Below are 23497 nucleotides of genomic sequence, written 5' to 3'. Positions count from 1 at the left end.
TAACAACTGTCCACATGTATTTTAAGATGCATCTGTCATTTCATACCTGAAGTCTTTTCCCATCAGAGGTAATCTGAGGAATCTGATTATGAATCCTATTTATAAAATCAGAGTAACCTTGAGAAAGAAGCCCATCCTGAATGAGAAGCAAAGAAAAGCATAAATTTTTTAATCAATACCTGAATCTTTCTTTTGTAAATCAAGTGTAAAAAGATAATGGGAATGTATTCATAAACATACATATCCCCATATTCTCAAAATGATTATTTCCCATCAGATGAAGACAAGTTATAAATTCAACTTTAATTCCATGTGACTAGAATATAAAAAAGCTGACCATAAACAACCCAAAAACTATACTCCAGTATTCTAATATGAATACTAGAGATGACAGTTTCTATCACATATCCTTAAACATGTAATTTTAATATGAAAATATGAAAACAAAAATCCTCAGTATTAAAAAACCACCTCAACTCATACTGAAAATACTTTGAAAGTATGTCTCAAGAGCTTCCAAGAAGATGGAGAAGGGAGTTGAGGGAAATTGGAAGGGGAGGTGAACCATGAGAGACTATGGACTCTGAAAAACAATCTGAGGGTTCTGAAGGGGCGGGGGGTGGGAGGTTGGGGAAGCCTGGTGGTGGGTATTATGGAGGGCACGGACTGTATGGAGCACTGGGTGTGGTGCATATACAACGACTTCTGGTACACTGAAAAGAAATTGAAAAAATAAAAAATTTTTAAAAAAAAAAAGAGCTTCCAAGACATTAATGTTCTTAGACTTTACATTGTGCAACTCTAACATAAAAAAATAACTATAATGTGTAAAATAATCTATGTATCAACAAAGATAGCTATTTGGAGTAAAAAACAAATCTGCATATCTAGTCACAAGAGTGGTTAAATAAACCATGAAATATCCATATCATAGACCACTAGACAGCCTTTAAAAACTGTTCACAAATAAGAACATGAAATACTTAAGAGACTTTATTAAGAAAAAGAAAAAGTTTTCCTAGATTCACATAACTTGATTTACCATGTAAAATAGTATTTATATAAATACAAGGAGTGGATGAAAATATACCAAACTACTAGTAATGATTATTTCTAGGTATTAGAATCATGACTGAATTGTGGTTTTTTCCATCATTTTACATATTTTATCTCCCAAAACACAAGCAAAAAAATTTTTTTAAAGTACGACTATATTTCAACATACAGCTTCATCCAGGACCAGGAATCTAACTTGGGATAAGTTCAGCTTTCCAGTTGACACCAAATCATCTAGTCTTCCTGGAGTGCCAACAACTATATCTACCTGAAAAATATCAAAAGCACCTAATGAAAACCAAACCACTATTCTGATCACTGTAAAACAGCAACAAACGGTGGTTTACTTACGGTGAAAACATGCACACTGAAGCAGTCATCATCAGCTCGAAATTCTCAGAACAGGAACTGTAGATAATGCCCTATTACCATACCTGTATTTGGTTTGGAATTAATGTGAAGATTTTGGATAACTGATTTTGACATCCTTAACTGTTACGTACAGTCTAATACATAAAATTTGTATTCTGTGAGTGAATGAATTTTTGGGAACTCTGAAGTTCAGCCAGATTCAAACGCCAGCTCCACCACCCAGCGGTGTGACCTCATCTCTTCTACTTTCAACTTTCCCTTTTTTTGAAATGGGCAACACCTTTGGCGATGCAAGATGGCTCTGACAACTGATACAACACCGTGCTAATGTTTTAAAACTACTGTTATCATCTCATGACCACGAAAGGAAATACTACTATTATTATTCGTTTTTGTTTTTGTTTTTTTTAAGTAGGTTCCATGCCCAGTGGGAAGCCCAAAACAGCCCCAGGGGGGCTTCAGCTCATGACCCCAAGTTTAACACCTGAGCTAAGAACAAGAATCGGATGCTTCACTGACTAAGCCATCCAGATACCCTAAATATTCATATTTTTACATGAGGAAACTGAAGTTTAGAATACTAAAAAATCACAAGAACTTAAATGATACAGCTTGTAAGTATCCAAATTGGAATTTCAAACTTGGTACAAACAAGAGAAAAGGTCTAACTCAAGAACAAGGTTTATTTTAACTTTTTATTATAAAAATTCTCAAACATACTCAAAAGGAAGAGGATAATAAACTCCACACCAGTACAAAAGTGAACAGTATTTTACATTCACACATGCATCTTTTAATCAAGTTCACAGTGATCAGGAATATGGGTTTTAAAGTAAGCGCTACCTAGAGGCTATAAGATGTTGGGCAAGTGACTTAATATTCAGTATAAGTCCTCTTCCTAATCTATAAAAATGGGGAGAATACTATTTCATTAGTACTGATAACTATAAGCAAGTCTCAGTTCAAAGTAGAGAATATTGCCTGAAAATATGAAGATAAGGCCTGTTTAATGTATTAAGAACCAGCTATGTGCCAAGCATGGTGACAGGTCCTATACATAGCAATGAACAAAATATCCCTCTGATTCTTTACTCTTTACTATAACATCTCTTTACGATAGGATTCCAACCCACATATCAGTCTCCACTCTCCTCAATTTCAGCAGCTAAAGTCAGTATGAAAACTCACTTTATGTGAAATATATATACCAGGTCTCTCAGGTTTAAAAAATGATAAGCTGGAAAAACCTGTATAATAGCACCAATTACTCCTCTGGGCGTCAACTGCACATGTTGCTTAACTGTGCAACTTTTTTTTTTTGCAACTTTTTAAAATTGTAAAAATTACACAGTTCTACTCTCTCACTCCAAAGCTGACTTTAGCCCATGACAAGACACAACACAGGACTACGGCTGAGCCAGAGGATGATGGGAGATCACAGGAGGACAGAATATAGATGGAAAGAGCGGAAAGAGAATGTATTAGATTCCCTAAGCAGAATGGCTCTGAAGGTGTCAAGAAAGCCACAGAATAAAACTACCATTGGATTTAGCCAGTACTAAATTTAGATATGAATGACAGAAGCATACAGAATTCCCTAAAATCTCTACAGCTGGAAAACAGGAGTTAAGAAACTTAATAACTTCTGAAGAAAATGGATTTGGGTTTGAGGAGCCAAGAATGGAAATGAACATTAAATCTCTTACAACCACTAAAAAATATAGCACAGCAAATAAGAACATATCAAAGCAATATTACTATCTTAAAATAGTATTAACAAGTATAGTAATAGGATTCCTTGCTTTTAATATGTCATACCAGGTCAATCTAAACCACACAGCATAAAATTTCATTTGACAGGGGCACCAGTGGAACTGAAAGAAGTGGACATAATTCCTCGCCATGACTCAGTATCAGGTGGGTTAGATCAAATAATAAAATATTTAGGGAAGGAAATGGGAGAGAAATTTGAAAGGGACAAGTTACTTCACACATATGAAATATTTTATGAAGTCCTATCTATATCTAGCGCCACAGGATTGATGAGCCCAGTTAAGAATATTACCTTATAATAAGGATCCCAGTCCTAGCTTTGTCTTTTGTAACTGCATGCCTACGCACCCTTTGTAAGACTCCCCTGACCCATATCTGAACTCATCTCCCTCCTCCTGAAGCCAGAGTTTATCACTTTTCATCCGTCCCTTGGGTCACTGCCAAAATGTCCACATTCTCTGCAATCCACTTGATTTCCATTTCTATTCTTAACTCCAGTTTCTTTTTTTCCCATTATCTCCAAGAAAGGATACTTTTTTTTTTTTTTAAAGATTTTATTTATTTGACAGACAGAGATCACAAGTAGGCAGAGAGGCAGGCAGAGAGAGAGAGGGAAGCAGGCTCCCTGCTGAGGAGAGATTCCCCATGCGGGGCCTGATCCCAGGACACTGAGATCATGACCTGAGCTGAGGGCAGAGGCTTAACCCACTGAGCTACCCAGGTGCCCCAAAAGAAAGGATTCTTAATTCATGAGAAAGCAAGAAGAAAATCCTCAAGTGCTCAAAAGGTAAACCAAAAAAAAAAAAAGTATGCTGAATTTTGCATGAGGGGTTTGGAAGAAACTACCGTGCTGTATACACTTGGGAAAAGAAAAGACATACTTGCAACATGTTTTTGAACAAATTTTGTTTTGCTCTTGTTCTAATTTCAGACTCACTTAATTTTTCTTGAAACACAACAAAACTACAACTGCCAAAATGATAGCTCATAACGTAACCTCTTAAAAATTAAAAGTACAACTTACCCCATTATCCAAAACAGAGAGCTGATCCCGTGCCGCAACACCTCCAATTATCAGAAGCTCCCTGAAATAAATACCATAATGATAACATAGAGAACGATTCAAGCTGGCCGTGTTGTTTGACTTGTATCCATTTCTTTTCGGTGGAAATTAAGGGTAAATTAAGTAACTGAGAAACAATCTACAACCAAAGGCTGGAGAAGGGTGGAATTTAAGCACTTCACTTGCAGCAGCCGCATAAATGCTAGAACAGGCCGTGCAGAGGAGCACGTGAACACCTGAGACCCAGAAGACACCAGTTCTCATTCGTTTCCATGTCCTCCTGTACTAGGCTAATTCCCAGGGCTCCAAAATCTGCTTCCAATCTACCTTCTTGAACATTTGTGGTTGTATGTGTATAAATTATATCTCTGAAATATATAAGTATCAATTGTTAAAAGTTGCCTCCAGATGGGATAACTAAAAACTGGGGGACTAGCTGAAATACTTATTTTTCACAGGATATTCTTTCACATTGTTGAATTTTTCTCATTCCAAAAAAAATTTTTTTAATGCTTAGATTAAAAAAGATCACATTATGCCAAGGCAATTCTATGTGGGGGAAAGAACAGCCTTTTCAACAAATGGTGCTGGGACAAATGGATATGCACATGCGCAAGAATGAGGTTAGACCTCTTTTTAATACTACACACAAAAATTAATTCAAAATAAATTACAGGTGCAATTACAAGACACGAAACTGTAAAACTTTAAGAAGAAAACAAGGGGGTAAATTTTCATGACTTTGGGTAGGCAAAGTCTCATCATATGGGACACCAAAAACAAAAGCAACAAATGAAAAAAATAAATCAGACCTCAATATTAAAAACCTTTGTACTTCGGGGCACCTGGGAGGCTCAATGGGTTAAAGCCTCTGCCTTCGGCTCAGGTCATGATCCCAGGGTCCTGGGATCCTGGGATCCATAGAGTCCATATCGGGCTCTATGCTCAGCGGGGAGCCTGCTTCCCTCTCTCTCTCTGCCTGCCTCTCTGCCTACTTGTGATCTCTGTCAAATAAATAAATAAAATTTTTTAAAAAAATAAATAAATAAAAACCTTTGTACTTCAAAGACACTATCAAGAGAGTGAAAATATCCACAAATCCTATATCTAATAAATAATATCATATGCGTATCAGAATATATAAAGAACTCTGATAACTCAACAAAACCACCCAAATGAAAAACGGGAAATAAAATGTGTACATTACAAATGGCCAATAAGCCTAAGAAAAGATGTTCAACACCATTAGCTATTAGGGAAATGCAAATCAAAACCATAATAAGATATGATTTCATACCCATTAGGATGGCTACAATCAAATGAGAGGTAAGTGTTGAGGATTTGGAGAAACTGGAACCTTCAACATTACTAGTATGAACGTAATACCATGTTGTCACTTTAGAACACAGCTGGGTGGTTCCTGAAAACACTGAACATGAAGCTAATACTATAAGATGCAGCAATTCCACTCCGTATATATCCAGAAGAGATGAAAATGAGTCCACACAAAAACCTGCATACTAATGTTCATAACACAGCAGCCAAAAAGTGGCAACAACCCAAACGCCCTCACTTAATGGACGCATAAGTAAAAACATGGTCCATGCAAATAAATGGGATGCTTTTTGGCAATATAAAAGAAATAAGCACTGATCCACACTGTGTCATGAACGAACCATGACATCACGCTAAGTGCAAGTGGCAGTCACAAAAGAACATGTATCACACAATCCCATTTATGTAAAATGTCCAAAACAGGCAAATCTACAGACAGAAAATAAATCAGTGGCTGCCTTGGCATGGTGAGGTCAGGCGGAAACCGAATGGCTGTTAATGGGTACAGTGCTTCCTTTGAGAGTGAGGAGAAAGTCTAAAAACGGTTTTGGTGACAGCAATACAACTCTGTGAATATAATAGAAAAACTAAAAGCAACCGGAACACTTTAAAGAGTGGGTTGTAGGGTATGTGAATTAGATGCAACTAAAGCTATTTACAAAAAAAGATTGTCTCCTCCTTATAAAGCAAGCAAAATTACTTCCTGATATAGCCAGCAACGTCCAATCAGAAATACCTACCATGTATCTTCCTTTATTAATTTTACTCTTAATGACCACAGTCTTTTAAAAAATCCTAGAACACACTAAGAAAGTAGACAACCTTAACACTAAGTCTTGTAACACTACAACTGATTAAAAGTTGGCTTTATGGCTTCCTATCCTCATCTTGAACAATTTACAAGAAATACGAAACACAAAGTGCTTTCTCACCTATGAATGTCCATTACCTTGGCATATTCCCTAACCATGTACCATTCTAGAGCTGTTATAACCATTCTAGTAGCTGTTATATTTCCTAAATATGGTAATATTAGATGCCAGATTATTTATATAGGAATCACCTGGAAGAGCTGCCATTCTTCCTAAAGAAAACAAAAAAATTCTAATTCCTATCCCCTGGAAATTCTGATTCAAAATATCTAAGAGAATAAATATCTAATATTAAATATCTAAGAGAAGAATTAACAATTTGTATCTTTAAATAAAGTCCCTAAGTTCCCAGTTTGGAAACTATGATCCTTAAATCTATCATTTCTTCTGCTACAATACTCTTTTCCACTTTCCTTATCACTTGTATTTATCCCTATGAATTTAGCAGAAGATACACACATAGCCCAATCTATCCTTGTGTACAAAGCACTGTATGCTTGAGGAATATAAAAAAACAGCCCTTGACTTAAGGATTACAAAGCTAAGTTGGGATGAGCAAAACTATGCATATTTAAAACAAGAACACTAACATGTGACAGTGTATAAGGATTAAGGTGAAGCACACACAGTCAGGTGTCCAAGGAGGGAGAAAGGACTGGGCTGGTACAGCCAGGCTAGCCTCACAGACTAGGACTTGAGCTGGGTTTTCAAGGAAGGTTCATTTATACAGAATAACCAAAATAAGTAAAACATAATTTTACCTTTTTTTTTTTAAAGATTTTATTTATTTGACAGACAGAAAGAAATCACAAGTACGCAGAGAGGCAGGAAGAGAGGGCGAAGCATGTTCCCTGCTGAGCAGAGAGCCCGATGCGGGACTCAGTCCCAGGACCCTGAGATCGTGACCCGAGTCGGAAGGCAGAGGCTTAACCCACTGAGCCCCCCAAGCACCCCTACAATTTTACCTTCTTAATAAATAGATTTTATTATTCATTTTCCCTTCCAGTCCCTGTCCAAGGGTATGTTAACCTTTACACATAATTACAGTACAAAAATCCATTCATATTAGCATTTTACATTCTTTCAAAACACACTCTCTTGTGAAGAATTCCAAGTCCCTGACATAAAGCAGATGTCCTGGTTGTGTTTTCCTACAGTAACTTTCCCTATCATATCTCCAAGGCATTCTACCCCATTTATTCCATTGTTTCTCTCCCTTTCACACAATCCCCCCACTCCCACACTTAATCTTGTGAAAACAAAGACTGTCTCACTGTTATGCCGCTGATCCAGAGCCCAAGACTCCACACATAGTAGGATATTCAAATAATTCCCCAATGAGTGACATATGCATCAATCCTCAAAACAAAACTAAGAATTATTTCACCTAAAAAACTGTATGAAGTATAATTTATCCCTGAGTAAGTTTAACTTATAAGTTAAAAAAAGATCAGTGTTGAAAAAAATGGTCCTGGGGCGCCTGGGTGGCTCAGTCGTTTAGCATCTGCCCTCAGCTCAGGTCATGATCCCAGGGGCCAGGGATCTAGTCCTGCATCTGGCTCCTTCGGCAGGCAGGGAGCCCGCTTCTCCTCCTGCCTGACGCTTGCTCTCTCATTCTCTGACAGACAAATAAATAAAATATTTTTTAAAAATGCCAGCAATTCCAAATTTCTGAAATCAGGGAGTGGTGATGCTGGCACAACCTGACTGTGCCAAAAACCACTCAACTGTACACTTTAAAATGGTGGGTTTTATGGTGTGAGAATTATGTCTCAATAAAAAAGGTAATTAACAAAAATCAAGTAACAAATCAACTCACACAGTAGTTTATAAGGCATGGCCTTCCTCAAGACAAAAGGGACTGCTACTGAGCAAGGAGCTCCACAAGATCACTTCACTTACGGTCTCCCTCCAGGGGTTCCGGGAGCCCTCCGACTAGGCGGTGACCAGTGAAAGCCCGAATGGAAAATTCTCTTTCCTGTGAGACAGGCTAGACTCAGCTTCCCCAAACTGTTTACCAACATGTAGGAAACAGTGATATTTTCTACACAAATGAAGTGATGGATCTAACAGTGAATGAAATGTTCCCTTAAAAATATTAATTTCTGGGCGTGTGGTGGCATAGTTAGTTAAGCCTCCAACTCTTGGTTTTGGCTCAGGTCATGATCTCTCAGGGTCATGAGATCGAGCTCCACTTAAGGCTCTGTGTTCAGGGAGGAGTCTGCTTAAGATTCTCTTTCCCCTCTCCCTCTGCCCCTCTGCACCCCCCACCCCTGCGTGCATACATGTGCTCTAAAATCTTTTAAAAATACAAAAAATGGAGTGCCTGGGTGGCTCAGTGTGTTGAGCCTCTGCCTTCAGCTCAAATCATTATCTCAGGGTCCTGGGATAGAGCCCCACATCTGGCTCTCTGCTCAGCAGGGAGCCTCCATCCCCCATCACCCTCGGTGTACTGCTCTGCCTACTTGTGATCTGTCAAATAAACAAAAATTTTTTAAAAAAATACAAAATAATTAAAATTACTGATATTGTTTTGCAAACCATGGCATTTCATGTACGAGAAAAATCTCAATTTACTTATCTTTGAACAAACTTATCAAATAAGAGTTTTAGGGGTGCCTGGAAGGCGTCTCACTCAGCTAAGGTCATGATCTCCGGGTTGTGATATCCAGCCTCCTGTCAGGCTCTGGGCTGGGAGTAGAGTCCGCTCAAGAGTCTCTCTGCCCTTCCCACCCCTCCACACCTCTCCCCACCACCGACCCCAGCGCGGGAGCACACAAGCTCTCTCTTTCTCTTTCAAAACAAAACAAAACAAAAATATTTTTTAAAAAAATTTTTATATAAAAACTACTTGCTACTATATATCAAAGTTAAAGTTATACACTCACACCTGTGCATGTATGTGCATACTGAATTTCCACCTCATTTTTTTTCTTACTCTTCTTCCAAAACACCTCAAACCTAAAAACAAAGCATTTGAGCACAAAAGGAAGCTTTACCTTAATTTAGGATTATCAATGTATTTCTTAAACTGCTTGACGTTGTTCAAAGTCTGCTCAGCTAACTCTCGGGAGGGTTCGACGATGAGAGCTTTCGGAGCGTTGGGGAGAAACTTCGTCTGTGCCACTTGCGCATTACCTTAAGAAAATGAAAACGATGGGAACGTGTTCAAATCACATCTCAATACATTTACTCTTAAAGCATGAGCACAAATATTCCAGTATCAAAAATTTCAGTAACTGTCAAAAAACTACAGGACACGGTCATAAAACAAAATAAAGCTAGGATTCCTAAAATCAACTATAGCTTCTTTAAATTTACTTGCATGATTACAACTGATCATATGTTTTGTGATAAAGTAAACAAGCTATGAAACAAGCTATGAAATTCAGTTACTTTAACTAACTGACATAGATTAGCCAACACAATGGTAAGAGTATGAGCTTTCAAGTCCAACTGCTTGGGTTTAAATTCAGTTCTACCACTTACTTGCTGTGTGACCTTGGGCAAGTTACGTCAAGTCCCTATTCCTCGAGGTCTTTGTCTGTAAAATGGGAAGAGTACTACCTTATAGGGTTGTGAAGATTAAATAATCTATGTAAAGAACTTAACACAGTGCCACAGCACTTAATAAGCACAATTTTATAAATACTAGATACCATCACCATGATCAGTCTCCCCAAAATGCCTAAACAAAACCAAATACTCAAGAGTTTATGAATCAGGTTTTGAAACTGAATTTTACTGACGTGTTAAGTAAAGATGTGTGACTAAAGCAGCACAGGGAGCACGTGTAACTCACTCACTAGGAGAAGCCTCCTTACTGGAGTTTTAGCCAGTACCCCATTCTTGCAATTCTTACCCACTCAAAAGCAATACCTGTGTGCTGTGATTTGACAACACAACTATCCGGTGCCTTGGAAAGAGCAACAAAACCATCTTTTGGTGGAAACTTAAATTCTTCTTCACCGAAGTTAAACTTTAGTTCAGCATTCTACCATGGAAGAAAGGGAGAAAATGAAAATTCTTAACCTAACAGCAAACTAACCAGTACAAAATAAAGCAGATCAAAGTAGCTTATAATCATAGCAACATTTTTCTGATTACCTTCAAAACACAAGCAGGAAAGAGGGCTTGGTTCTTCATATGTGGTGGTATTTCAAAGGCCAGACCAAGGTCTTTTCCTAAAAAAAAAAAAAAAAAAAAGAGGGAGAGAAAGAGACTGAGGAAAACAAAATGATCGGGACAGAACGTCCGTATGCTCACATCATCAAATCTCTCAACCCACCCACATGCATGCGTTCCCGTCCTGCTCCCACGGCTAAACTGGGCTGCCTAATGTCAAACTCTTCACTTCTTACTTTACTCCTACAAGTGCCCCTTCTCCCACTCCACATTTTTCCCTTCATAATGGATCACCTTCCATTAGACACTTCGACGAGACAGCCCATGGCACACAACCATACTGTAACATTAAAACACAGACAACCTCCTTGAATCGACATCTTCCTCTACCTTCTATTTTTCTTCTCCCGTGTGTAGTAAAACTCCCTGATTTCCACCGTCCCTGTGTCATTTCAATTCATCCCATTCTCATCACTGAAGTGACTCCCAGTCACACTCCCCCAACTCACCCATCAAGCTCACCAAAACAGAGATCATGAGTGATTTGTACTTGCCAAACCCAGTGGTTAATCTCCATCTTTCTTTCTAGGCTACACCCACCAGAAGCACTGGATACAATCTGATTCTTCCCTCCTTCAAATCCTTTCATCACGCGGACTACAGGACTTCAATCTCTCGAGTCTCCTCCTCCTTCACCTCTAAGATTCTCCTCAATTTGCTGACTTCTAACCGAAAGATTCCCCAGACTCAGATCCTTCCTATTCCTTATCTACTCTCATTCCCTATGTAGGGAATCCAGCCTTCTAGCTTTAAGTATCATCTATAAGCCTTTGTCTCCCAAAGCTGTACCACCAACCCTGACCTTACAGGGTTGGGCTTACCAGGGTTGGCCTTACACATCTGACCACTGACTTGACTTCACCACTTAGATGTGTAGTAAGTATCTCAAATTTAATATGCCCCAAATACAATCCCCAGCAACCCACTGGCCCCCTATCTACCGCTGCCACACATACCACTCTGTTTTTAACACAGAGCCATGAAACAGTGAAAGTGAAGAGAGAGGATATCAATTCTCTCGCCAATCAAAACCCTAATGGCTTCCAATCTCACTCAGAAAGTTTATATCATGGCCTAAGAAGGCCCTATATGGCCTGGCCTCGCTACCTCAACTGACCTAACATTCCACCACCCTGCTCCACGCTCAGTGTGTTCCAGACCTACTGGCCTCCTCAATGTCACTCAGACACCTCAAGCACATTTTTATCTCAAGGCCTTTGCATTTCCTGTTCCCTCCGCTTGAAATACTCTTTGAAGATTTTTGTACAGGCCACCACCAAACTCATTCAGATTGCTACTCAAATGGCACCTTATCAGAGAAGGCTTACTGACCACCCAGTATAAAGGAGCATGCCCCTAGACTATTAGCACCCTCCATCCCCTTACCCTGATTACATAACTTTCAATGTACTTGTTCCAACCTAACATAGCCTGCATCTCTTTCTCCACCAGTAGGAAATCCACAAGATGAAACAATGTTTGTTGACTCCATCCTCTGTTCTAGATAGAGCACCTGCTGGTGTGCCTGGCATTGAGTAAATGCTCAAAACATACTGGTTCAAAAGGGCAGGGAGGGAGGGAGGACTGGAGAAGAGGGTAAGAGAATTATAAATCACAAATATTGGGTATCTTACCTTCCCTAACAAGACAACCCACTGAAAGCTTACCATTTTTGGAGAATTTGACATGCCCCTTATCTATATCGAGGTAACATCCAATGGTATCATGCATAGTGAATTCCTAGAAAAGCAGAAAGTGCAGTGCTATTAATAGAAAGAAAAATCGTAATTGAAGCTAAAAGTTCAGGGGCGTCAGGGTGGCTCAGTGGGTTAAGCCTCTGCCTTCAGCTCAGGTCATGATCTCAGGATCCTGGGATTGAGCCCTACATCAGGGGGTCTTTGCTCAGCGGGGAGCCTGCTTCCCCTCCCTCTCTCTGCCTGCCTCTCTGCCTACTTGTGATCTCTGTCTATCAAATAAATAAATAAAATCTTAAAAAAAAAAAGCTAAAAGTTCAGTACAGCTACATCAAAAGTAGTCAGTGCTTCAAAATAGTTCCCTGAAGCCCTAATGGAGGTGTTAAAAAGAGCCTGTTGGGGAACCTGGCTGGATCAGTTGATGCAGCACGTTAACTCTTTTTTTTTTTTTTAAAGATTTTATTTATTATTTATTTGACAGAGAGAAATTACAAGTACACTGAGAGGCAGGCAGAGAGAGAGAGAAGGAAGCAGGCTCCCTGCTGAGCAGAGAGCCCGATGCGGGACTCGATCCCAGGACCCTGAGATCATGACCTGAGCCAAAGGCAGCGGCTTAACCCACTGAGCCACCCAGGCGCCCGCACGTTAACTCTTGATCTCTGGGTTCTGAGTTCAAGACCCACGCTGGGAGCAGAGTTTATTTAAAATAAAGTCTTTAAAAATGAAACAAATTGCTTATTACAGCATATCATATATCATAGCACAGACGTCCTGATAGGCTTTTTAGAATCAACATGACATCCAGGCTCATCCTCGTTACTACAGACTAAGACTTAACAAAAAACCATTTAGATTCACCATGACTAAAAATAAGAAAAGAACATATACATTCAAGTCAAAGCCAAAATCAAAATAAGTGAAAATAGAGACAAAGTAATATACCTTGGAAAGACTAATAAATGGTGTAAGAATAAAAATATGCAGCTCATTTTAAACATTTCTTCACGGAAATGTGAATCTGAACTTTGTGTAGAAAATGTTCAGAAAATCCACCTGAATTTCAGAGTCCCTTTTATACTCCTAGACACGTCACAGTGACCAAATAAGTACATAAGAAAACTTACTAATGCTACGATTAGGTCGGTAATACAACTTACCTCTCCGTAATTATCAAACTGTTTATTATGGGATTTCTTTCCTGTTCCACCAAAGCCAAATCCGAATTTGTCGGTACCTAGATTTTAAAATGTATTTTATTTATGTGGTTAAGAGTAAAGATAAAAACTAAAAGCTCCGTACAAATCTAAAAATCTACAAAAACTCAAAGCATCTATGCAGTTTCGTGTGGTACATATTGCTGCATACTAACTGTACTCCGACTTCCCTCATATTCTGAACCTTCTTCCTCCTGTTTTACACTGTAATAGTATACATTTTTAGTACCTCAAATCTTTTTGGTACACAGTGAGGTATACATAAATTTATTATTTCCAAGTCTTGAAAATAGAAACTTGTGTGGTTAAGATTATTTTGCTCCCTACTATCATAAAATGTCAACAATCCACAAATATAAACCAGGAAATTCAGTTTATTTCAGAAACACTCACCTAGGTCTAAGGAAGCCTGCATGGAAGACCACCCGACTCTGCATAATCCTTGGTCATGACAGGACACTTCGTAGTAGTGCTTCCCTAGAAGGGCAAAATACTGTGCGATTTATACACACCTATGAACCATTTACCGTGAAGGCCCTTCCCCACGATTTGAATTACAATTTGTTATGTTCCAAACGAAGAAATATAGATCTTTTTGTAACATTAGAAATCTTTTCAGATCCTTGATTTAAAGCTACCTGAAGAAAGTTCATGTATTAATACGGTACTTTACAAGTTGATACAAGTGCAAATGCTTTATTTAAATACCTTTCGTTAACCCCTTCGTCGCTCTGCAGCCATGCCACTCCTTCACTTCTCTGCTCTGACAACAAAGACCATCGGACCCAATTGCTGGATTTGAGAAAAACACAAAAAACCATGTCAGCACACAGTATATAAATTAAGCATCCTGAAACATGCATGTCAACTTATCACATATACTAGGACACATTTCCATTATATTCCAATGACTTATTTGACTATTCCTATGTCACTACTCAACTACTCAAATATAGCAACTACATTCTAGTATCTGGTAAATTAAATCTTCATTTAATACTATTTTTCATTTTCATTTTCACCACAAATCTTCATTTAATACTATTCTTTTTCTTAATTTTCTTGCTATTCTCAGGTATTATTAAAAACAAATTTCTCGGGGCGCCTGGGTGGCTTAGTGGGTTAAAGCCTCTGCCTTCGGCTCAGGTCATGATCCCAGGGTCCTGGGATCAAGCCCCACATAGGGCACTCTGCTCGGCAGGGAGCCTGCTTCCTCCTCTCTCTCTGCTTGCCTCTCTGCCTACCTGTGATCTCTGTCTGTCAAATAAATATATAAAATCTTAAAAAAAAAAAATTCTCCCCTGGGGATAAAAATACATTATATGTTTATAAAAAATTAAAAAATTTAAAAAATTATATTATGAAAAAAAATTTAAAAAATAAAAACAAATTTCTTACAAATAAGCTGCTAAAATCTATCTACTTACCAAAAGCAGATCCTCTGTCATATGGGTTCATTTGCCATTTGTTGAGAACTAAAATTAAAATAAATCACACACAATCATACGAAATTAAAAACACTCTCTAAAAAATAAGATATATTTCATGTGATACCTTAATTCAGATTTATACCTAGATTTAATATGATTTTACAAATTATTTGGAACATACAAGTAAACGTTTTGCTCTTTCTAGTAAAGGCAAAATTGAAAGTGAAAAGCAATAATCATTGCCCTTGGGCTAAAGCCCTTTCTCCTCACTTGCTTCACAGCACTTGGTAGTAGATGGCACTGATCTCTGTCGTAACTAAGAAGGCACGGATAAAATGAAGCTTTGGTAACTAAATACGTTGAAATAAATGACCAAGTTGGGCCCCTGGGTGGCTCACTAGATTAACCCTCTGCCTTCAGCTCAGGGCCCTCTGCCTGCTTCTCTGCCTACTTGTGATCTCTGTCAAATAAATAATAAAAAATATATATATTAAAAAAAAATTTAAAAAAATAAATGACCAATGTATCAGGATCTAGTTAAGTATCACTGTGTCATTTTTAAAAGAAAAGCAAGTCCTTTATGTCAGTACCACATTCGAAAGTCACAATTTTTCTCCCTCCTCACTTGCATGGAACCAACATTTTCCTTTTTTAAAACATCTTAATAGTCTATGCATAACCGAAGAATTGTATTAGCTCGAGAACTCTATAGATACTCTATATATACTTCAGGCCTAACTTCCTGCCCAAGGCAGAAATCTTTTCTTGATTTCTTGTGGCCCAACAATCTCTACCATCTGCTTAAACTCTCTGATGGAGAAGTAACTTACTCTTGAGGTTCTCTCTCTCCTTGCTCCTTGTAATTACTAGTAAGTTCTTAAACAGAAATCTTCATTAGATTATTTCTAATTAGTCCTGGTCCTTTCTGAAACAGTTATTTTCTCTCGAGATCCCTTCAGTGATTTTACAATTATCTCATCTCTTCTGCACTTGCTTCTCTATGTTTAGACCTCTAGTGTCTTTTCTCCTCACAGGCCATGATTTTTGAAACTACTACCTCCTCTGGAAGGTACTACTACCCTCCTCTGAAAGCATTCTCTTTTACCACCACCTTTCCTAAATGAACTCATTAGCTCACAATTTATTTATGAGTTCATTCTATGAACTATGCAACACTGTTACTTTCAAATTGCTGAGAAATGTTGATCTGGCAAGTTCATTCCACTTAAGCTTGCTATTTTGTCACAATCGTGTTCTGTACCATGAAACAAAAGTAACTTAAAATACAGAACAAATTTTGTCAAAATATAACAAAATAGAACCATTTAATGAAAGCAACACAAGTTACAGATGAGGAAACTGATGTAACATTATCCACGGCATAAACAGGACTGGAAATCCTAGTAAAAGGATGGATCTCCAGGTAAACTGGACTAAACATAATGCACTTTGAAATTTACACTTTACGTTTTAACTTCCTGGACTCCTTTCTTAAAGGAAAAACAATGCATGCCTCCTTCCCCTGTAGAAGAAATACGTCCCACCATCATGGACTCTAATTCCATCAATTTTTATAAAATCCTCAATACTTTTGTAAAATACTATACCAATTTATCTTTAATATCAGACATAAAAGGCATTATGAAAAACATTAAAATAACTAAATATAATTTCCAAATGCCAGAGTTTTCTCAAAGAAAGCACTGTTAGTATTTTAGGAGAGACAATCTTTCACCATTTACTATGCTATAAATGGCATTTAGCATCCCTGATTTCTAGGGCACCAAATGCCAACAGCCCTATCCCCCAAACACTGACAATAAAAATGCACACTCTCACCTCCCATCAGTCAATGCCAGGAATGAGAATTACTATTTTTACATAGAAGGGAAATATTAATATGCAAAACTTACCTGAAGCACCAGTTTTAATTGTTGTTTTTCCTTTTTTGCCTTCCTGTTGGTCTTTCAGAGTTTCATATACTATCTGGATAACTGGAATACTGAAAGCCTATCAAAGAAACAATAGTTCTCTACATTAATATTCAATATTAATGACAATTTAACAATCAATGTTATAAAAGTTACACATGCGCATTAAATAATTACATATTCCAGACTGCTACTCTAATTTCATTTGCCCAAGTCCAAAATACCAGCAAGATAACAAAAGAGTTGATTAAGTGAAGGAAACAGGAGGCTATTGACAACCCAAAACCATAAACAATGGAGACTTTCAGAACAAACCTAAAGAGGAAAAATAGGGTCTGGTCTGACCAACCCGGTCCAGGCCAATGAGAAAGCCACCTCTATTTGCAGTCTCTTTATTACTAGAGCCATTGCATTAAAATTCAGAAATTAAAGATACTGCAACTCTTTATTCAAGATCAGTTTATATCTGTACTAGTTTTAAGCCTATACTCCTGCAGATCTCATTTCAGAAATCAGCTGCCAACTAAAATATCATTCTCAGGGGCAAGCAATCAATTCCTCACATTCTGGAAATGTTGTTTTATTAAGTATTCAAAGTAAAAACTACTGTTCAAACTCGCTTTAAAAATCAAGACTTACAAAGTAAGTCAACTTAAGTTCATTACTTACACCAGTTTTTCCACTTCCTGTTTCCGCAGCCTGAGTGGGAAAAAAATAATAGAGCTTACAAATTAGATTGTCAATTTAAAAAGTCAAATTAACATGACAGTATGGAGAAATCTTTTAAGACTTGACTGGCTACTATAATTTTCAATGCCTCTAGATTCCTCAGGTTTCTTCAGTCAACTGTGACTACTGCCAATCTTGTCACTTCTCCCCCATCCCTCAACAATCTGCCCTCCCCTCTTCTTTCCCATGGCTACCATTCAAATCCAAGCCATCATCATTCTAATCTAGATTACTACAAAAGTATCCCAGCAGAATCTAATCTCTGAGCTGTACTACAAACTGCTAATATCTTCATAAATACACAGTCTTCATAAATACACAGTTCTAACGATGTAACAGCCCCACTTAAAAATTTCCAGTGACCCCGGGATACCTGGGGGGCTCAGCTGGTTAAGCGGGCTAAGCATCGGACTCCTTGTTTTAGCTCAGGTCATGACCCCAGGGCTGTGGGATGGAGCCCTGTATGGGACTCCAGTCTTGGTGGAGTCTGCTTGAGATTCTCTCTCTCCCTCTCCCTCTGCTCCTCCCCCACCCAGAGCTCATGCAGACATTCTACCTCTCTAGAATAAATAATTTTTTAAAAAGACTTCTGATTCCCCCCTGCCAACAAATACCAATTCTTTAACATGACACTTGAGAGAGTCCAAATAATCAAACCCACTACATACTTTCCATCTTATCTCAAGTTATACACCTGCCCCCCACATCCACATTTTACGCTACATCTGACTGAATTACTCTGGGATCATATCCTGCATTCTCCTACTCACAGTTTTTACTGATATAGTCTCTACTTACGGAGCATTTCTCTTTCAACTTTCCTTTGTCCAAAATATACCTCCCCCAAATAGATCACTTGTATGACAGACACTTCTCTGTACCTGTCTTAATATGCTACTGGATTTAAGCTTCTCATGGGTACAGACTGCATCTTATTCATCTCTGTGTTCCCCACAACTTCTGCCTCATTACTCTGAATACAGTGTATGTATCCTCAATGTGAATAAAAGTAATTTTGGTGAAAATACCATTTCTAATCCTACGGCGCTCTTCAAGTGGGTCACAAACTGCCACAGAATTGTGTCCTCAGCTCCCAAATACCTCCCCAAAAGCAAACATACCATAAGTACATCACCGCCGCCAAGGATCAAGGGGATAGACTCAGCCTGGATATCAGTTGGGAGACTAAAAGAATATTTTGAAGAATTTTAGTTAGTAGTAAAAAGAGAATCACCTATGCTAAATAAGTTATGTTAAACGATAAACTTAAAAGAGTATTTGACTTGGTAAACAGCACCAATCTTTTCTAGCTAAAAACACATCAGAGTTGAAAAAGGAAACTTTCTATAATTTAAAGAATCTTAAGATAAACTGAATTTTACTCAACCAGATTCAAAAATATTTGATAAGATCACTAGCAACTGTTTAAATTACTGAACACTGTTGTCACAGGTACATTTAAGCTTTATGTACTTACAGCCAATCCATCTCTTCTACGGCTTGAGCAATCTCGGGCATAACACCCATCTCTGAAAATAAAAGCTCACTTTAAAAAACTGAACATACTAAATGTAAATAACATTGCTTTTAAAATTACTGTCCAAAGAAAAGGGAAGAGGTTTTGGAGCGTAGCTGTTATTTAGTACCTCCAGAGCATGGCACTGTTGGAAAGAGTATATAGTTAACAGAGAAAGACTTGCGTTCAAATACAAACTCTCCCTGGCAATGTGACCTTGAGCAAGCTCTAAAGCTTATGAAGCTATAAACCTGTTTTCTTCTGACAAAATCTCTAATGTGATCTAGGCTGTAGAGCCACAGGAAGATTACCGATAGTGATATGTAATGCATCTGACACATAGTTATCCCTCGATACACAGTAGCTGCCAGTGAGTGCTTCCCTCCTGTGACTGGTGAAAAAGTCGGAGAGAGGTTTCTCAACCAACACTTTGGTTTATAGAAAGATAACGGGGAAGTCATGTGCCTTGACTATTCGAGGACCACCTGATTAGCCTTAGCGATCCGAGAAAAGTGAGCAGACAAGTAGAGAGGGGGCCCAGCCTTACTGGCAACCATAATCAAACTCTGGCTAACTAAAAATGGCGCCGGGGTGAAAACTTGGGTAACTGGAAATCACACTTGAAGAACTATGGTTCTTCACTGTTCAGGTATTTGAATAATTAATTCACTGTGAAGCCAGTCTTAAGATTGCTTCTGATTGTATTTTGTCCTTTCTCAAATAGTTACACATGAAGTAGATAGCTGGACTGTGTAAACCTCTTTTCCAAATAAGTAATTTTTAAGTCTGCATTTAGGAAAATGAAACTTTTATTATTATTATCACAAAAATACACATTTCTATTAAAAAATATCAACACTCGGGACGCCTGGGTGGCTCAGTTGGTTAAGCAGCTGCCTTTGGCTCAGGTCATGATCCCCGCGTCCTGGGATCGAGTCCCACATCAGGCTCCTTGCTCGGCAGGGAGCCTGCTTCTCCCTCTGCCTCTGCCTGCCATTCTGTCTGCCTGTGCTCGCTCTCTCCCCCTCTCTCTCTGATAAATAAATAAAATCTTAAAAAAAAAAAAATTATCAACACTCAAACATTCTTAAGCCCCAGAAATAGCCAATTTGGAGATGTTTTATTTCTTGTAATGTGAAAATCTACACATTGGACATATACACTGGATAAACAGCTTTTTTGTTGCACAAGAAAAGAATCATACTAGCAATTAACACAAGAGGTACAACACTAAAACTTCGGTACCTAGTCAACTCATTAATACATATATTAACGATAGGGGAAAGTATGAAAATCTTTTTCAAAAAAAGGCTCTCCTACCTCTAAATCTCCTCTAGGAAAATCCACAGATCAAAAAACTAATGAAGATCTGAAGTTGTATACCCAAGCGGCCTTTCTAAGAATTGGTCCCATTAGATACAGCTACATCCTCACTCTAAAATCCATAGTGTTTGAAAAAAAGTAAGCAATGCTCTTAAAAAAGCTGCCGAGTCTACGGCAAGCTGAAGTCGCTTGTCAAACTGTTAGACTGCAAGCAGCAACCACAGACCGCTTTCAGCAAATTCTAGATGTTCTGTTCCACTCTGGTCACGTTCTCTGCATGTTTGCTTTGGAACCATGTTTTCTCCAAATAGAACACTTTGGGGTGTCTGGGTGGTTTGTCAGTTAAGCGTCTGCCTTTATAGCTCAGGTCATGATCCCAGAGTCCTGGGATCCAGTGCTGCTTTGGGCTCCCTGCGCAAGGGGGGAGTCTGCTTACCCCCCCTTCTGCCTCCTGTTCATAATCTCTCTCTCTCTCTCAAATAAATAAATAAATAAAATATTTTTTAGAAAATAGAACACATTAATATTTAAGGAGAAAACAGGAATGCTCCTGTTCTGTGATTCCATGTCTTGATTTCCTACCACAGACTCTTCTGGTCCTTTCCCCTAACATTCCTGACATCTGGGCATGCCTCCGGGAAGAAGCCAACCTATGAAATGACAATCTGGCGCTGCTCTACACACCCGGGCTCTAAAATCCTGTTTTGCGGGGAGCTGGGGCGGGCAGGCAGCCGGCGAGCACTCCGGGTGGGCGCCGCGGTGCCTCCCCGTAGAAGATGCCACACACACACACCAGACATCCTCTCCGGCGACTTAAAGAAGTGGGATTCCTCGTGTTTATAGTAGAGGGAAGCAAGCACCGCACCGTGCTCCACCTGAGGCCCCCGAACAGGCGGAGACGCGGAGGATCCCAGGCCCCGCTGGATACACGGACTGTGCCCAAACTCCGCGCCCTTCCGAGGCAGGACGCGGGGGGCAGCTCCGTAAAGCTGCGGCTGGGAAAGATCACGGCTCCGGGGTGAAAGACGCCACCCCGAGCGACGGCTGCCGTCCCGGGGAGGGTCGCGGAGCCGAGCACACGCGAACGTGCCACCCGTCCGCGGCGCGAGCGTCTGCGGGCGACCACGCTTCGGCCCGGCCCGGCCCGTCGCCGCGGCCGGCTCGGCGTCTCACGAGCCGACGCCAGACGGGTGCCTGGGGCTCTCCGCCCCGCAGAGGCCTGGAACCCCGGGGGCCGAGGCCGGGCGGCCCGGTCCGCGGCGCCTGCCCACGCGCGGCCGCCGTCGGCCGGGCCGAGCCCCGCGCACCGCCGCCACGTCAGAGCGGCAGGAGGCCTGGCGCGGCGCCGCCGCCCGTTTCCGCGGCCGCGGGTCCCCGGGCCGGCCGGCCGACGACGACGCGGCAGAAAGACGACGGGGAGCCGGGGGCGCGCGGCCGGGACCCGCGGAGAGAGGCACTCGCCGCCCCCGAGGCGCACCGGCCCGGCCTCCCCGAGGTCGCCGCGGGTCCCCCCCACCCCCCGCACTGCGGACGCCGCAGCGGACAGCTCCCTCCCGGCCCGCGCCGCACCGGTCCGCCCCCACGGCTCCCGGCCGCCTGCCCCCGGCACCTGAGCGCGGATGGAGCCGCTCGCCCCAGCCCCTCCCCGCTCCCGAGACGCACCAGAGAAGGCCGCCATCTTCGCCGGGTCGCGCGCGGCTCCGCTCTCCCTCCCTCCCTCCCTCCGCACGGACACGCTTCGCAGTGGCAGCGCGCGCTTCCGGCCTGCGGTCTGCGGCTTTCCGAGTCCGGGCAGGACCCCAGTCCCGGGAGATCGGTTCCGGCCGAAGAAAAGGGTCCGCCCGGGAGCGCGCCGTGCGGGGCCCGAGTGCAGCAGGTCCCCTGGTAGCCAGGACTGGTCGTCGTCATTAGCCGTGCTAGTGGTTACCGTTTACTTAGGGCGTGCCATGGGTCATCAGGACCACTTTAACACACACGAGGAAACAGATGTTAAATGATGAGGGGCCCCCGGTGGCCCAGGGTGATCTGATGGCAGAACACGGCGGCCCGGTTCATCACCCCCAGCCTCTGAAGATCGGCGGGGCTTTGTGGTGTGGGAAGGATGGAGGGGATGCTCTGAGCTCATCGCCCAGAAACCCTACACTACGGAGTGCCTGCCCCCAAGACATCCCCTCGGTGCCTTTGATGGAAGGTCCCCCACCTCCCTGCCCGGGCGTCCCACGTGGTCCTGAGCGTTCCCAGGTTGTCTGACCGCCCCGCGCTTGGACTCCCTTCTCTTTGCAGGGAGAGAGGAATGAGTGAGGGTGTAATGCTCCCCGCACATCCTCAGGCAGTGTTAGTGCTTTGGGAGGTGGTCAGGAAGAGTCAGGAAAGTCAAGGAACTCGTCTGAGGCCACACACAGCCGCTCAGGGGCCCGTGGGGTCTGAGCGCCCTTTGCTTCAGGGCAGGGGCCTGCTGTGCCACCGGTAGGCCGCCCCGGGATGACACTGACACGCAGGAAAGCGGACCCCTCGGGCAAGATGCGCGGGTGGAGTTAGAGGTGCTGCTGCAGGACCCCCACTTCCTGAGCAACCTGTGTAACCTGCACAAGTCTGGGCTTCCTTAGGGGCACTCACCTGTAAAACAGCCAGGCATAGTGGCACCTGCCCTACAGGGTTGTTAGGAGGATTCCGTAAAACGGGTAACGCACAGTGCGTGGTAAGGATTGGCAAGTATTAGTGTTACTGTTACATGCGCAGCGTTTGTTACATGTTACATGTTCAGGGTTACATGTTCAGGATTTGCCTGAAGCTCCAAAAAGCAAGGACAATACATTCCGCCCCAAGCTTCACACCTCCAGGGGACACCATTTACATTATATTCTATATCCTCACACGTTTTATATATAATTCGGCAAAAGATACCCCCAGAGTTATGCAATGTAGCAATTCTGAATAGATGTCACATTCTAAAGACAGACAGGAGATCACCCATCACCCAGGACTTGCCTTTAGCCAATCCTCG

The 23497-nt window shown here is 41.1% G+C and overlaps 1 protein-coding gene across 1 annotated transcript in view; it reads right to left on the bottom strand.

Annotated features, from left to right (window-relative positions):
• DDX1 (DEAD-box helicase 1) overlaps positions 1-22211 on the bottom strand; it is a 33662-nt gene extending 11451 nt beyond the window's left edge. Inside the window, exons 1-16 of the mRNA XM_059405175.1 lie at positions 22156-22211; positions 19132-19183; positions 18776-18839; positions 17595-17624; positions 16908-17004; positions 14992-15039; positions 14273-14356; positions 13958-14041; positions 13508-13584; positions 12324-12396; positions 10579-10655; positions 10351-10465; positions 9471-9609; positions 4226-4286; positions 1226-1324; positions 47-136 (exon numbers count right to left, since the gene is read on the bottom strand). Coding sequence (XP_059261158.1) covers positions 47-136; positions 1226-1324; positions 4226-4286; positions 9471-9609; positions 10351-10465; positions 10579-10655; positions 12324-12396; positions 13508-13584; positions 13958-14041; positions 14273-14356; positions 14992-15039; positions 16908-17004; positions 17595-17624; positions 18776-18839; positions 19132-19183; positions 22156-22171 — 1206 coding nt within the window. The 5' untranslated portion in view covers positions 22172-22211. The remainder of the gene's footprint in view (positions 1-46; positions 137-1225; positions 1325-4225; positions 4287-9470; positions 9610-10350; positions 10466-10578; positions 10656-12323; positions 12397-13507; positions 13585-13957; positions 14042-14272; positions 14357-14991; positions 15040-16907; positions 17005-17594; positions 17625-18775; positions 18840-19131; positions 19184-22155) is intronic.
• Between the last annotated feature and the right edge of the window lie 1286 nt (positions 22212-23497).

The sequence above is a fragment of the Mustela nigripes genome, chromosome 7, assembly GCF_022355385.1.
Source record: "Mustela nigripes isolate SB6536 chromosome 7, MUSNIG.SB6536, whole genome shotgun sequence".
In the NCBI taxonomy this organism is placed as follows: Eukaryota; Metazoa; Chordata; class Mammalia; order Carnivora; family Mustelidae; genus Mustela; species Mustela nigripes.
Note: the sequence above shows the minus strand (reverse complement) of the source record. Positions and strands in the feature narration are given on the sequence as shown.